Consider the following 16,253-nt stretch of genomic DNA (forward strand, 5'->3'; position numbering starts at 1 on the left):
TTTATCTGATGATAAGTTTAGGTATTATCGCCAACTACCCGAGTCAGCTTCTGAATTCTCTATTGAATAGGATACGACATCACCCCTATGCGACCCTTGGTTAACTGCCTCCTCCCATCATATTAATTATTGTTTTGTTACAGATCCCACGAATTAAATTATTACTGACTTGAACTAGCACTTGTTGCTATTCACTCAAGAAGACGACCAGGCGAGATGCTAATTGGAGAAGGACTAACCAGACTAGCCTCCCTTCACCTAGACTCATTTGACGCCTACTTCACTTCGAAATGTGAGAAAAGTTATGAAAGACCTTCTAATTGTTCATGAAAGATCGGATTTCCTTGACTGGCTCGTGAGCAACTTACTAGACAAGTTCTATTTTAATTCTCTTTCTTCTGCTGCTTCTTTGGCTGAAACCAATCGGTTTGCTCACAGAATCCTTGATTTGCGCTCTAAAGCCGCTTTTCAATCTAAGCCTTTTGTCTATCTCTCTTTGAGACTAGGAATAAAGAGATTCAGATATTGGCTTGCTGCTAGCTGGCGAAGGTACTTTTCTCGGGTAATTTTATCTTTCAAAACTGCTTCGAACTTCATTAGAAGCTAATCGAATCATATTGAGTGGATCTCGTTTTGACATTCTCCATGTCCACCTTGGGTTGGGTCTTGGCTCTTGTTCTTGTGCTCCCTCTCTCTTTATTCTCGCTCGGCCTTCAATGCTTTGAAACCCGCTAACAACCACTTTCAAACATACTCTTTACGATTCTATCTATCTTTTATGTAAGACTTAATCAAGGATGCCTTAGTCGAAGGGGAGAGACTGACTAAGTCGATTCTAAGAAGCAAGCTAGAAGGCACTCCTAAGCGCATAAAGTAGTGAGTCGGGGGCCTAGCCTTGATTCATTCTTCTTCCCAATTCCCAGACCGGAGAATAGAAATTCATTATGTTGATAAACCTTTCTTTTCTTGTTTGAATCAACTTCCTAAACCTCTTCCTGCTCATTGACCTTTGGGATAACTTGAATATGACTATGTTAAGGTTTAAGATAACCCGATAAAGGATGGAGTTCTTTCTTTTTAGAATGTATCTCTCGTTCTTGGAGTTGTCGGTGCTTTAGTAAGAAGAGTATTAGTAGGAACTCTGGTTGGTCTTGTCGTATACGGTACTAGCCTTTTAGTCGTTTCCAAGGCTCTTCTCTTGTCACGAATCGGCTCTTTGAAGGAAGGAGGCAAAAGGTCTAGGCCCATCTATCCTAGTTAAGTGAACCTTAAGCTAAGTTGTGATCTTCTTACTCTAATAGCGGCAACAACAAGTGCCCTTACTCCTAATCTTTTAACATAACATAATCATCTTAGTTACGATAGAACCACAAAAGTCAACTGAAAGCAAACCATCGATGGGCCGTAAGCGGTTAACTCGCTCACTAAAATAAGTGCTTTTTTTTAAACAAGGTAATGCTAATTAAAGTGCCATAGTTGATTCGTCGAAAAGACTAGCATCATTTGTCCACTTCTCTGACTTTGAAGAAGTCGAAGTGGTTGGGCCCCCATTTGATCAATTACATTGCCTTCTATAAGAGCTATTGATCATGCCTACTAGTATTCTGTAAGGAACTTTCAACAGGCATGGTACGAACCAGTCCCTAGCAGCCATCATGGTCTAAAGGGAGGCTCATTTCTTCTCTCATGCTTCTGATGGATCTAGCAAAGACGGGTCCACCTCTAATAGGGATTTGGTCACTCATTCGGATTGAGATTCATCAAAGTCTATCATAACGACTGCAAAATCCCTCCCTATTTTACTTTGACTCTTTTCAGGGCGGGAAAAAGACCAACTCTCTAGTTCTGTCATGGAAGGGGGCAAGGTGCTGACTGATGTCGATTAGGAAGCAATTCCAATTGTAAACAAGTGAGGCAGCAAAGAAGAAGCATTTTAGCATTCACCTCTAATAGCAAAAAAGTAGTGCTTATATATTTTATAAGGGTAGAGTTTATTTACTTCAATAGTAAGTTTTTAAATTTACTTCATATCTTAGACATCAATTTTAAAGAAATCCAATTATTTGAATTAGTAAGTAAATCTAAATTATTATATTTCCCTATAATTGACAACTAAAATATGAAGTAAGTAAATCTCCTATCATTTTATAATAATTAATATATATATATATATATAAAATAAATAATGTTACCATACTTCCAACATTAAAATTAAGAGAATGAAGTATTTCCTCGTTCAATGAGATAACTTATTTCATCTCACCAGTAAAAGTATGACATGTATACTATTTTGTTTAATTTTAAAAATATTTTTATAGAAAATAATTAAATAGAACATATATCATACTTTCACTGATGACTTACCTCATTGTGCCACAAGATACTTTATTCTCTAAAATTAATTATGAAATGATAATAAAAAAAGATAACAATCTTAAAAATATATAGAAAATATTTAATTAAAAACGAGAATAAATATTTCTTTATACCATGAAATATTCATTATTTGACATGTATCTTATTTCCCTCTCTTTTACAAGTTTTCATTTTAAATTATATTTATAAAAAGAAAAGATAAGACACATATCAAACAATAATTGATTTTAAGAATATAACTTAAGTTCTTTTATAAAAAAATATTTCATTCTCATAAAAAAAACTAAACCTATAGGTAAATAACATATGATACTCCACCACACTAATGAGCTATTACTGCATAAATCATTGTATAACTTATCATTATTCAACAATAATGTAGCAAAATGTACCATCTCGATCAATTTACATGTGTTCATACCATGACTAACATGAAATTGTGGTGACTTTGTCACCCTCTTCTATCAAGAAATTGTCACAAATTGCTCTACAACAGATTAATATGAATGTTTCTTAACCGAAAGAAAAAAATAGAATATGAATGTTTGAAGTTTTCTATTCCAATCATATTTCTAACACCCACACCCTTTCCCTTGTACTGGTTTATTAATCCAATGGAGTGGCTTTTCACTTTGCTCAAGTATAAAAGTGATGGTTATACATAACATTTTGGCAAATCATTCACCTGTGGTTTTCTTAACATAAACTTTTGACAATCGCTTCCGTTTTGAGCCCCAATGAAGTTCTATTTCTACCTTGCCAATTTTCTTTTTTGTCCCTAGAAAGCCTTGACAATTTGCAGCACCACAGTGGCATTTCACCTCTGGACCAAATTGCACAAACCTAAGAACCCAAAAATAGCATATAACATTAATAATCTATAGACAAATCAGGCATAGTTAGCCAATCATAAATCTTCCTATTTGCATTTTAGTCCAATGAGTATTTATTGTCTTTTTCAAAACGAGGCAGTGGTTGTATCTTCTCTTAAAAGGAACTTAATTCAAGCTCAGCTTTGCATTACTGTTAATAGTAAATTGGACTTTTTAGGGTGGATATAAAAGCTCCATGGATACAAGGAAAGATATGGAATAACTGTTTCATAGTGGTGGAATAACTGCAGTAGGATGCAGTTCTTCATCTCACCTTTAAAAGTTTTTTAATTACATTTATTATTATTAATTTTTAGACAGCTTTGGGTGAATCTCAGTGCAACAATAAGGTTACTGCTTAGCGACCGATAGCTAATGGGGGTGTGAAGTAGTTTCAAAACTGCACACAATCTATATCCGGAAGATATAAAAATTTGTTGGCTAGTGCAAAATCCAATACAAAAATTTCCCCAGAAACTAAATAATGTCATGCTAGTGGAATGCAGAACAATAACTGGAATAGTTAGTAGTTACTAAATAGGTCATAGATAAGTAAATTTGATTTTAATGTACAACAGATTACCACATTTCATTTCTGTGGAGTTGGGTTACCTGCGATCATATTAAGGGGTGCTACTAAAGTATTGCTATGTGCCAAGCAGAAATTACAAAGTAGGGCTAAAATTACCTGTAATCATACGTCAATGGTTCTCCGATTTCTATTGAACGGGCAGCAAATACACCAACACGTGTTTCCCCATCAACTTGCCTAGAAGAAACCGAAAGAAATTAGACAGAAGCATAGAACACTGAATAAATTCTTCCATAATCTCTGGCAGATATGCCCATTTTTCTAGTAGTACAGCTTGAATCAATAAACTGAAAACCAGGAGCAGACACAGAAACTAATGAACTAATCGACAAAGTTATTTGTTAAGCAGGAGACTTTGAACTGATCCATCAAGAGAGCATGAATAGGCTTTTATAATATAAACTACATTTGTTTGGGAGACATGGGTTATAAATTATAAACTGTTATTAAATATTAACCCAAGATCAGGTTTTACTATCTTCAGCAACATGGGGATTCAATTAAAGCAGGCTGTGAGTTGTGACTGATTCCAAGCCAGGTACAAAATGCAATAAACACACATTGGAAGGCAATAAACATAAAACTAACTTCCGAAGAAAATTTGACAGCCTAACTTCCCCTCATGCCTTTAGCTAAAACTATCTGTATCTCCTACATAAACAACGACCACTCAACCACCCAAAGCCATTTCCTACCAGGTTAAGTTGGTTACACGGATCAAATAATGCCAACATCAACATGTTCTGTTTAAACCCAAGTCTTCAGAGAATTCATTTACATTTAACTCCTTTCTAATGATTTCACTTGAACCTTTTCATGATCCTCCTCGACCTCTAATTAATGAGTTATCCCATCTGATCAACTCTTACCTCCTAAGTAAACCAAAAAATTATCAAAGTTAACTACAATTTAAAATAGGTCCATAGTCTGGCCAAGATTCCATTATTTCCATCATAGTTTGTGTTATAATGGGCTTAATGAGTATCTACTGTATCTTCAATCTTCACTTATAATCCTAACTAACAAGTATACTTAGGCCTCACACTTAAATAAGTTTATGGTAAAATGGGACAAGAAATAACAAATCAAGGGACCCATGACCCATCAAACAAAAACATGAAGAATTGCATTTCAGAGCAGCCAAATGGCAAGTGTAAGGCTTCAGTTTCTCAAATGCTATATAAAATAAATAAAAAACAATTCAATATTTTACATATTAAGAAGATAGATACACTATGCTTTTAACTGTATGGAAGCTGAAAGCTGCTAGGAAATCCTACAGAGGTTGTGGTATTCAGTCAAATGAATTGAAATAGTTAAAGATTTGCATCCCATGTCATTTATCTAGGATTCACAAAGCAGGTACATGAAGACATTGAAAATATTGTCCAGACCAGACACTGCCAAAGAACTAAAAAATTACAACAAATAAAAAACATGCATCTGAAACATATATTATTTGAGTAAATCAAGGGGGAGTTAAATGCATAACCATATCAGGTTATTTTGCATTCTAATTTTTAACACAATTTAGTCAACAAGGAAACTTTATATCTATAAAATCATCTTAAGGTTATGAATATTATGCAGCCAGGGATAAGGAGGGAAGAGTTTTTGACACTAACCATTTTTCCAAAACACAATTGGGGTCACAGCTGTGATTTAAAAAGCGTGAAGTATTTCCTTTGAAAGTTGCATCTATTGTGAAGTCTTTCCGAATCTCACACATGTAAAAATTCTGTACATTCTTGTCTTTCATGTCCCAGAGCCTTTTTTCACATAAAGCATCATCAATGACTGCATCAGAAAACATTGCTGGTTATATGGTGAAACGGAATAGCTTTAAGATATAAGCTAAAGGAAATATATGATTCAAGATCACATGCCTCTAAAGCATCCCTGAACTAATGGCATTTTGTACTTTTGAAAAGAGAAATTAAATTATGGAATGAAATAAGGGGAGACAAGGAATGTTTTGACAGTAAGGCTATAGCCACTCGGAAATATGAGCTACCTTCTCCAATATACTCAATAATAAATCCACCCTTATCGACTGCTTCCACGGCCTCTACTCCCCATCCACAAAGTTCAGTCTGAGTAAAAACAAGCATATATTGGTAGCAAAACTTTAGGAAATTTAAGCCCAATGAAAAGCCCAAAAAAATACAAATATAGACAAGAAAAAATATCTCATTCATCTCAGTAAAATTTCAGACCTTGACAAGCTTGATCCTTTTCTCCTTGCGAAATGGTCGATTGTTGCAATTTTCTGAGCAGCGACAAGCCTTTGAGCAGCTTATGCATTGAACCCTGATAAAGATGATATATGCAATACTTAGTACATAACCCTGGTTATAAAATTTCACACCTATCAGGCTATCAAGTATATATCAGTATTATGACCTGTTACAATGACAAAGGCATAAAAGAAGAGGTACTAGGTAGATATTTGAAGTGTATGTAAGACCTCTCTAATTCATAGCAGAAAAGGTAAACAGTTTTGTACTCCAGACGAACAATAATTCTAATCTGTTTATCAGCTCAATAGAGTTAACAAGCATCAATAACACTTTGCCCTTCTAGGATGAGATATTCAACAGCTAAAAGCAATCATAACTTCTATTTTTGGATATGCAACAACAAAATTTATTGTCAACCACAATTACAAAGCCTACATTATTTATGTATACATACATACATACATACATACATACAAGAAGTTTCATCCAAAAACATAATAAACACTATAAGATAACATGTACCTGCACACACAATCATCAGAGCACGTAGAACTGCAACTAGTGCACCCTTCACCATCATCTGCATCACTGCGCTTCTTCTTCACTAGGTATATATCTGATATTAGTTGAGGCTAGCAACATGATGGCAAGAACAATAATTAACTTGAAACTAGTCATTCTATCAAAAGTGGTCCAAATTTTACTTAACAATCTAAAATAGATATGCTTATTTTAATTTTATTAAATATAACAACCACTCCCTAGTAGTAGGACTAAAACTTAGTTGCTGTTATTGTATAGCAACTGCTCAAGCATAGCACACAGTGAATGTAGGATACTGCGCCTTATGTGTATATATGGTGGTGGCTCCATCTTACTGTCCATGTCTTTCCATGTGAGGTCAATCTTAAACTCCTCCTTGATATAGGGCAGAGGAAGATCCTAGAAAATGGCAGAATAAGTCAGAAAAACCTAGCCGGACATATTAACAAAATTACACAACTCTAAAGCAAACAACCAAGTGTTTTATCTTGTCATTCTTAAATTTACAAACGTACATTGTGCTTGCATAATTCATGAGTAATCAAAATTATTACCATAAAGAGTCACTCAGAATTTGTTAGCAGTCTAATAATATAACTTCCTTTCTGAAACACATTATCCCATATTATCTGACAATAGCTATCCAGAAATGCCAAATATACCATACAAGGTTGATAAATAAATGAGGCATACATATAAAGGTATTATTCATAAACCTTACCGGAATGGCACTTGTTGAAGCCTCTGGCTGCTCATCCAACAAATACAACAGTCCTGTCAGCTGCCTAATCAATAAAAATAACAATAAAAATAAAACTTCGAAAAGTAAAAGCTAAATCTAGTGAGAAATTTTCCACAATTTTCAGTCCACTTAGATCCAGTTAATCCCACATGAAGTATCCCAGATGTAACAACTTCTGAGACAGTTGAGACATCAAATAAGATTGTGGTGTACCTTCGCATTCATATGCAACATATAATCAGATAATGTATGCTCTATAAAATCTACAAGCTATTTAGAAATAGGACACCACAAATAAGTGAATAGGATACATAAGTCATATAAGTAGAAGCTATCTTTCTTGTAATAAATATATTGAATAGGATAGATAAGTCACATAAGTAGAAGCTTTCTTGCTTGGAATTAATATAGTTATAATATAACAACTGTGCTTCCTTTCACTCTGACCAACAACCCTCTAACAGCTATTAGGAAAAAATGAAGGCAAGAGAATTTTACACAAAGAAAGAAACAAACAAATATATAAAAATTGAGAATAGCTAGAAACAATAGAACAGCAAAAGGAGTAATAAGGAAAACAGAAAGTATTAGAAACCACTGAGTCAAATGGGAAGTAACATTCAATTGGGAAATTGTACATCCTCAAGGTGACAGTGACAACTTTTGAAAAAGAAAAACATGACAAAATAAGGAAAGAACAAAGAGAAAATAGATATTGTAAACAGGACAAATAACTACTTCAAGATGTAAGGACATCTACAGGAAGCATGCACTGGAATTTGCAGTATAATCACTATACAATGACAGTGAAAGGTGCTGGTGAAAAGAAAAAAATGACCTTTCTATCTAGGCGCCAGTCAGAAGGATGCTTCCAACATACAGCTTGTCCAGGATGATCTTTTAGATGCACCACTTCATCTGGCCATGGTGCACATTTATGATGGAATGCCATTGTGCAACGCACACACCGCAACAAGTGCAATTTTTGTTTGCAGAGGAAGCATGCCTGCTCATCACATAACTTAATATGAATACAGCAAGACAAGGCAGACATAACAAGGAAGAAGACTATTCACAAAAGCATCTATAGCATGGGAATAAGCAAAGCCTAATTAGGAGTACGAGTGAAACAAATTTGAATGTACCAATGCACCTCATCTCTCACAAAAACACACTCATTCACTAAAAAAGAGTGTCTGCCTGATTTAATTGTTAACCGCACAATACCACATAAATAAAGAATATCCAAGGAAACTCATAATTAATGAGACAAATGAAACTAACTCAATATTTTTCATAAATTATAATGAATAATGATTTGGAAAAGTAAGGTATACATCCACATTTTAGAATATGTGGTCTCCCCGTTCACATGTGTTCTTATTAAGGACAAGATACCGTGTATGTTCATTAGATGACAGAAGTGAATATAATCCTATGTAGCATTGGTACTTCAAAGATGGTTATATACCTGTATAGGGTATGTACCAGGTACCGGTACTCATTTCCAAAACCATGTCATTTTGAGCTGAAAACTTAGGGTTTACCTTTTTTCTTCTTAGCCATATCAAATATGGAGTCTGAGTCACATGATTAGTCCCTCACTCTCACATCCAATTATCCATCTGGTTTTGGATCTCAACCTCTCATCATACGACTCTCGCATCCTCCGCTACTGCTAACGTTGATCCTTTCTACCATTCTTAAGCATATTTATACATATAATTTATATTGGCATACCCGACTACCCGTACCTTAGATTTTTCAAAATTGTCGTATCTCATACTCATGTCTGTATTGGGTATTAATACCATACCTCTATAACCATTTTAATGCAACATAGATATAATCAAATATTTCACTCCCTATGCTAAACAACAACCATATGACAAGTTAAACTTACAATTAGCCCTTGCTAAATTTCATTCATAAGAATAAAGGTAGAGTTCAAAAGTTATATTATGACGAAGAAAGCTAAAGTTCAAATGTTAAAGCATAGTTATACTAAATTGCTAATACCCCAGCTTCCTTTCAAAATGCAGTTATGAATCGAAGTATGGCCATAAAAAATATTATACCAAATCAGTATATATGAAGGAACTAGATATCAAAGTAGGTGACCAAAGAGACAAATGTTGACATCTACTATAAACTTACATGTTGTGGGCACTTGAATTTGTTCTTATTCAAAATCCCACCAGCTTCTTTAGCACATTCCTTATGGTAGCATGTCCCACATCCACGAACAGAACATGATATCTCCTCTCCAGGGTTCACAAAACGTTGACAAAAGGAACAATCAACCTGAACCCAGAAACATTAAAAATACATATATATTAATTAAAAAGAAGCCCACCCACGTAAAGTAAAAATTGAAATTGCGATGACACAGAGCTTCATCAATTACAAAAACATTTTTTGTCAAGAGCAGCAATGTGAAGGTATTAAATATGGGTTTGCAACCGCAGTTGAGTCAACAATATTAAGGTTTTGGGAGTGTCTACATCCGATCATGACCACAATTGCAGCCATATTAACCACATTTTCCCACAATAATCAGCAACCCTAGGATTCTAGTAGTCTCCATAATTCGCAACATTGACCCTCCAACAAATTACATAGAACTCCGACCAACCCAAGTCAAGTATAAAGGGTTAAAACCTCATTAAGTACTTATTTCTTCCATTCACAAACATCGCAGAAAGAAACCCAATTTCTTACCACACAGACCAATAGATGTTAGTACAAAAACAGTTCATATGCATTTCACTAACCAATAACAGTGTTTAAAATTACACTCCAAAACCTCAATTTGCGGATACAACATTGCAGTTTCAGAGTCTCAGCAATAGTATCATTGTAAACGCATCTACCATAATTTTCCCACAATTTAAAACACTGGCAGCTAACTTAAAAATCAATCCAATTGTGATTGATAAATGTTCAAAAAAATAAAATAAAAACAAAAATTTGATTCAGAACCTAATTTCCCAAGAAAAACGAAAACAAAATCATCCACAAAATTAAAACAACAACCACACCAGTCAAAGCCTTTATCTCACTAAGTAAGGTCGGCTAAATGATAATGTTCCATCGTAAATCATGTTTATTGATAAAACCGATGTTAAGCCCGGATAATAAGTGAACATTGTGTTAGTCAATCGACAACCAACTTAAAACTCTGTCGAATATCAACAAAATTAAAAACATTAATAAAAAGATATACCTCTTTAGGAGCTCCAACAAGGAACGGAAGAGAAGATGGATCTTTAATTCGATCCTGGAAGCTCTTATCAGCACCAGCTCTCTTCCTAACCAGATCCACTGAACCTCGAGCTCGTTTCAAAACTCGAGGTTCAGATTCACCTCCTTCATCGACACCGTCTCCCTTAACCGGGAACCGGAAGTCCCGGTCAGAATCGTGACCGAGTGCTAGGGTTTGAGAACTAGACCGGGAATTGAAATCGGAGCGTGGAGATTGTTGAAGCTGAGGAAGAGGTTGGTTGAGGTTGTTGGAGCAGTTACTGAGAGAGAGAATTGGAGAAGGAAGAGAAAGGTTCGCTAATTCAGGCATGGTGGCTCAGAGAGAGAGAGATGGGAGAGAGGGAGAGAGGGAGAGAGAGAGAGAGAGAGGTTTATGAAGAAAAGAGAGGAAGAAGAAAAAGGAATGAGCGGGAAAGAGAGGTTTTTGTAAATAAATGCGGGGTGGAGTGAAATTACTGAAGGGTGGATATGAGTGGTTAGTATTTACGATATTGACACGTGTGGCAAAACTATGAATGGACCGCGTGGTTTTTCAGAAAGAGACAGATAATCGGATTATTCGCCGGTGGTTTTTAAGGTAAATTTATATTTATATAAAGTTAATAATCTACTATATAGTTGTTCCCTACTTCCGTAAACCAACATTTTTCGGAGATTGTAACTTAAAAAAAAAATGAAATTCGTAGCATTATGAACAATGTTATAAAACTCGATTCGAACCGGTTGATCCGACCGGTTCAATTTAAGTCTAAAACTAGTGATTAAGTGGTCAGACTAGTTGAACTGGCCGAGTCAATTAAAGAAATATTTTTTTTAAAATAATCAAATTGATCTCGTTTTTAGTAAAAAACAAATACTTTTAACTTATTTGTAGATATGTTTGACATTTGTTAATTTACATCATAACAAAATCTTCATTGTTTAATCAAATTATAAACTTATTGTATATTTATGTTGTAATTAAAACATAGTTCATATGTTGTTTGATAATATTATCAACTTACTTGTGTTATTTTATAGTAGTAAAATGTTCTTTTTTATTGTTTAATTAAGCATGATAGTGTTTAAATTTTGAGTATGCCATTATTAAATATTGTTACATAATAATATGAATTTTTAGAATTTTTAATACAAATCAATTTAACTGGTCCAACTATTGACTTACTAGTTAAACCAATTACTCATTAACCCAATATCCTGACCGAGTCATTGACTAATCCGAGTTTAATAACAGTGTTTATGAAAATAGGTTTTATAATATTAGGTCAAAAATATTATAAGAACTTTCAGTAATTGAATAATTAGTTTTGTCTTTTTAAATTTTATCAAATTACAATAATTACACCATAATATAACATATACTCGTAATTATTAATTAGTTATAAGTAATTTGAGGATAAATAATTATTAGAAATAAGTAATAATAATTTTCCAAATTACTAATGGTTATTTATTTATTTCATTATAAAAACAGAATCAATTTTACAAATTACTAATAATTATTTATTTAATTAGCTACCTATTTTATTATTTCAATTAATAATTATAAATTAATCAATAAATAACTAAAAATAATAAATAAATATTATATATCTTTTTTATTTGGTTAACAAATTTCAATTAGTTCCACATCTAGTCATTTTGAAATACAAACAAGGTGTTGGTCAAATGATGTAAGGTCATGCTAGATCCTCAGAATGATCAAAAGGTTAATGTTTCAATTCCTATCAGCGATACTTGTTAGGAGTGGTCATACACTCCGAAAATGATTAATTTCTTACCTTATGGGTGAGGGAACACCATTGGTAGTGTTAAAAAAATATGTGAGTTGCAAATGTATTTCAATTATAATACTAATTTCAATTATTAAAGTTGTTATTCTATTCTGAATTGTATAAAGAATAAAACATACAATTTGGTTTTCAAGATTAATTCCAATTTTATTGTTTTAACAATGAGAATTAAAAAATTAATCATAGAAAAATAGTTCATACACTAATGTGTAGTTTTCAACACCAATTTTTAATTAAAATTTGTTATTATTGACTCTTAATTAAAAATAATATATGAATATAATGTATTAATTGTGTGAAAAAATATTATAGATATTAAACTCTTAATTATATCCTACATTAGTATTGGTTTTTTATGTGTAATAATATTTTCATTAATGAATTATTTAACTTATCAAATTTTATATCTTAAATAGAGATTTATTATTATCTATACTAATAAATAAAAGCAAAACATAAAATAACTGTCAATGGTATAATTTATGTTTTCACATTTTACCCTTTAATAGTTTATAATTTCATAATTCTATAGATTATGACTTATCAATATAAATTAATCTTTTTCTTTAACTGCCACATCAATTCTTTATCCCCTCTCCTTTCTATTAGAACTGCTGCAGTTTATTTCATTTTGAAATGGCACAAAAAGTGGATAACTGAATTAAGATAAACGTGTAAATTATTTTTTCTAACTCCAGTTTATATATAATCATTGCAGTTAGTTTCTTAGTCTTTTTAAAAGTTGATATCCCAATAAAAGTATAAAGCAATGCACTAATAATTTTGCTTTTTACTATTACTACTACCATTTCCCACTACATACACTTTTCTCTCTCCATTTTTTTTCTACATCATTTTCTTCCAATATTCAGGTATTTCTCTTCTCAATTCTTCTTTGTATTCATGAGTTGGAAGATTATTTTATTAACCCTTCCATCTTTATGTTAATTTTTTTTTATTCTAATAACACTGGGGAAAAAAGGCTGGATGAAGAAGCCTAATTGATTAAATATTTCATGCACTTTATTCAAAGAGAATAAATGAGATCAAATAAGTTTTTACCTTCCTCTCACTATGTACAATACTACATTGGGTTGCTTGGAGTTCATATCTAGTAAGATACAATTTCATCTTAAATTATTAATATACAAAAGTTATTAAATATAATCTAAAATTCATGAAAGTGAAATATTTTGTCATCTTTAATTATGGGTTTTAACTTTTAACACCATTTTCCTATTAGTGTTTGTTTAATTGCATATATTATAAAAGATAGTTTTTGAGATTGCTCTGTTGAGACCTAAGAGACAATAGATGTTAGTTAAATTAAAATTATATAAATAAACTTTGTTAATGAAAATTGCTTGATATGATATTTTTTGTTACATAATTGATATGATTTAGGTAAAATATGAGTGTATCGTTAAAATTAAATTTTGAGAAAAAATATGCACATCTATCTTTCATATTTAAACATTAGTCTAAATATTACTATCTTAAATTTTTCTGATATCAATTTCGTAATCCAAAATATCATATGATACTTTGCCAAAACAGAGAAGATATTTTACCAAAATTATAGCAATGAAACTATTTTAATGTTCCATTATTTTCATGGTCATTTATTACTGATGTTCTATTGATATTTATTAGAATATTATTTTCGAAATTGTAATCCAAAATAATTAAAACCTCATTTATTTTGACCAATTATATTAATAAGAAATAAGAAATAATTAACCAATTATATTAATAACTAATATGAAATAATATCTCAGGAATAAAATAAATAATAAACTAGGATACTTCTGAATCATGTTAAACCTTTGGTTATATTTATACCAAAAAAACCTTTGGTTATATTATATTTCATTACTTTTTTGAAACATAATAAAGCAAAAACATTATATAATCATCATATCATAGTATAATTTATAGTTTCCTATTTTATCCTTATTATCTTCTATTTTTTAACAAAAGTATTTTTTATGTGCAAGTAATAGGTCACCTAAAGGACTATGCTTCAGTTTTTGCAAAAATCACAATATATGATTTTTGATATATAGTTCACATATTAGTTGAAATTTGTGCTTAATCTTAGCAAAAAATCTATGATTTTTTCAAATATTAGAAAAAAAGTGAGGACAAAATAAAATATATAAATAAAAAATAATATTTTAAATATTTAGTTTTGTTGTAATTGTGTAGCCTATAAAATATAAAGTAATGCATCATAAGTTTTGCTTCTCGCAATTACTATTATTTTCCACCATATATAATTTTCCTTTTAGAAGAATGCAACATATAATGTTTTGCTAGAATGTCATAACTTATCATTCAAAAAATTTCTCTTTAAAATATGTAATTAAAGGTTATCACATATATCTTGAGTAAAAATGTTTCATCCCCACATGAAAACTAAACAAAAGACATAGTGGAAGAGAGCATATTCATTTTGTATTGCACAATTCACACGCCAAGTGTTTCATAATATATAATGAAATGACACTCTATTTTTGTTTCTCTTCTCTGCACTCTATTTAAAGAGTTGTAAAGTGCAATATTATTAGCTTGAAGTAGTAAATGATTTTAATTTAATTCTATATATTATCTTTCAAAAGGAAAATTATTTAGTTTTCAAGTAGAAAAAGATATATATTAACCTAGTATCTTACCCGCATTTCATACAAGAGGGTTTGGTGGGTGGAAGCTTCAAGACAAATAAAACCAAGCAACTATTAGACTTGAATCACAAGAACAATATGCTAGACATAGAAGGAACAATATAAATATAGAGGAAATACAAGAATAATTAGCAAGGAGGCGTTTAACACGCTATGAACAAAACAATGGCAACAAAGTACAACCAACTGAAAGCAATATCAACAATCATACAAACTCCAAGGAAAGTATCATGCTCATGACACACACAACATTGTCCTCAGACAAAATATAGTGGACACTATAATACAAGTATTAAATAAATAAAAAATTTATGTCCTAATTATACACTTCACCTACAAAGATAATTACAAGTAATTCAATTACTTGAATGTCCAGTTTTTAAAAAAATAATATTGAACAATTACATCAATCAAATATATTCAACAGTAAATTACAGTATTATACTTAACATTTATAACACTACACATTACAAATAGTAGAAAAACGAGTTGACAGGCACGAGAGTACGTGTCAACACGCTAATACTTATATTAATAAACATTTATTTCATATTTTATAACTTCTAATTTTATCTTTACTAGCGTGTTGACAGGCACTACCGTGCCTGTCAACCCGCTTTCCTATTGTTTGTAATGTGTATGTATTATACATATTAAGTTGTATTATATATTGTAATTTGCAGTTGAATATATATATTCGTTTAAGGTAATTGTTCAATCTTAAAGAAAGGATGCATATACAATTGTGTTCATCAAGAATAGAGTCTTCATATCTTCACTTAATTTTATTTTCTAGCATGTTAACATGCACTACCGGGTATGTCAACCCGATTTCATATCGTTTGTAATGTGTATTCTACATATAAAAGTGATTTTTTATCTAATTAATTAAAATCTATTGAGTAAATCTATTGCATTGGTCATAATGTATATCCATTAAATTAACAAATAGGAATGCATGAAATATATTGCATTGGTCACAATGTATGCAATTGAGTAAAGAATATGTGAATATTTGACATTTAAAACATCCAGACTACACGTTACAAACAATATGAAAGCGGGTTGACAGACACAATAGTACCTGTCAACACGCTAGAAAATAAAATTAAGTGAAGATATCAAGACTCTATTCTTGATGAACACA

The 16,253-nt window shown here is 31.6% G+C and overlaps 1 protein-coding gene across 1 annotated transcript; it reads right to left on the reverse strand.

Annotated features, from left to right (window-relative positions):
* On the reverse strand, positions 2,716-10,997 carry LOC109326032 (histone-lysine N-methyltransferase ASHR3). Its single transcript, XM_019558664.1, has 11 exons — positions 10,592-10,997; positions 9,523-9,669; positions 8,204-8,371; positions 7,345-7,371; positions 6,920-7,022; positions 6,603-6,696; positions 6,057-6,150; positions 5,855-5,933; positions 5,466-5,637; positions 3,937-4,017; positions 2,716-3,219 (listed from the first exon to the last, which is right to left on the reverse strand). The coding sequence occupies exons 1-11, from the start codon at positions 10,937-10,939 to the stop codon at positions 3,054-3,056; spliced, it is 1,479 nt and encodes a 492-aa protein (XP_019414209.1). The 5' UTR covers positions 10,940-10,997; the 3' UTR covers positions 2,716-3,053.

This window comes from Lupinus angustifolius, chromosome LG14 (genome assembly GCF_001865875.1).
Source record: "Lupinus angustifolius cultivar Tanjil chromosome LG14, LupAngTanjil_v1.0, whole genome shotgun sequence".
NCBI classification, from domain to species: domain Eukaryota; kingdom Viridiplantae; phylum Streptophyta; class Magnoliopsida; order Fabales; family Fabaceae; genus Lupinus; species Lupinus angustifolius.

What these genes read in the sequence shown, in the direction of transcription:
- LOC109326032 (XM_019558664.1), bottom strand. Translation starts at nt 10,939, where the DNA reads ATGCCTGAATTAGCGAACCTTTCTCTTCCTTCTCCAATTCTCTCTCTC. An exon ending in AATTGTGTTTTGGAAAAATG is followed by an intron (nt 4,018 to 5,465) that starts GTTAGTGTCAAA and finishes GGTTTCTTCTAG; the next exon opens with GCAAGTTGATGGGGAAACAC. An exon ending in CCATTGACGTATGATTACAG is followed by an intron (nt 3,220 to 3,936) that starts GTAATTTTAGCC and finishes TTGGGTTCTTAG; the next exon opens with GTTTGTGCAATTTGGTCCAG.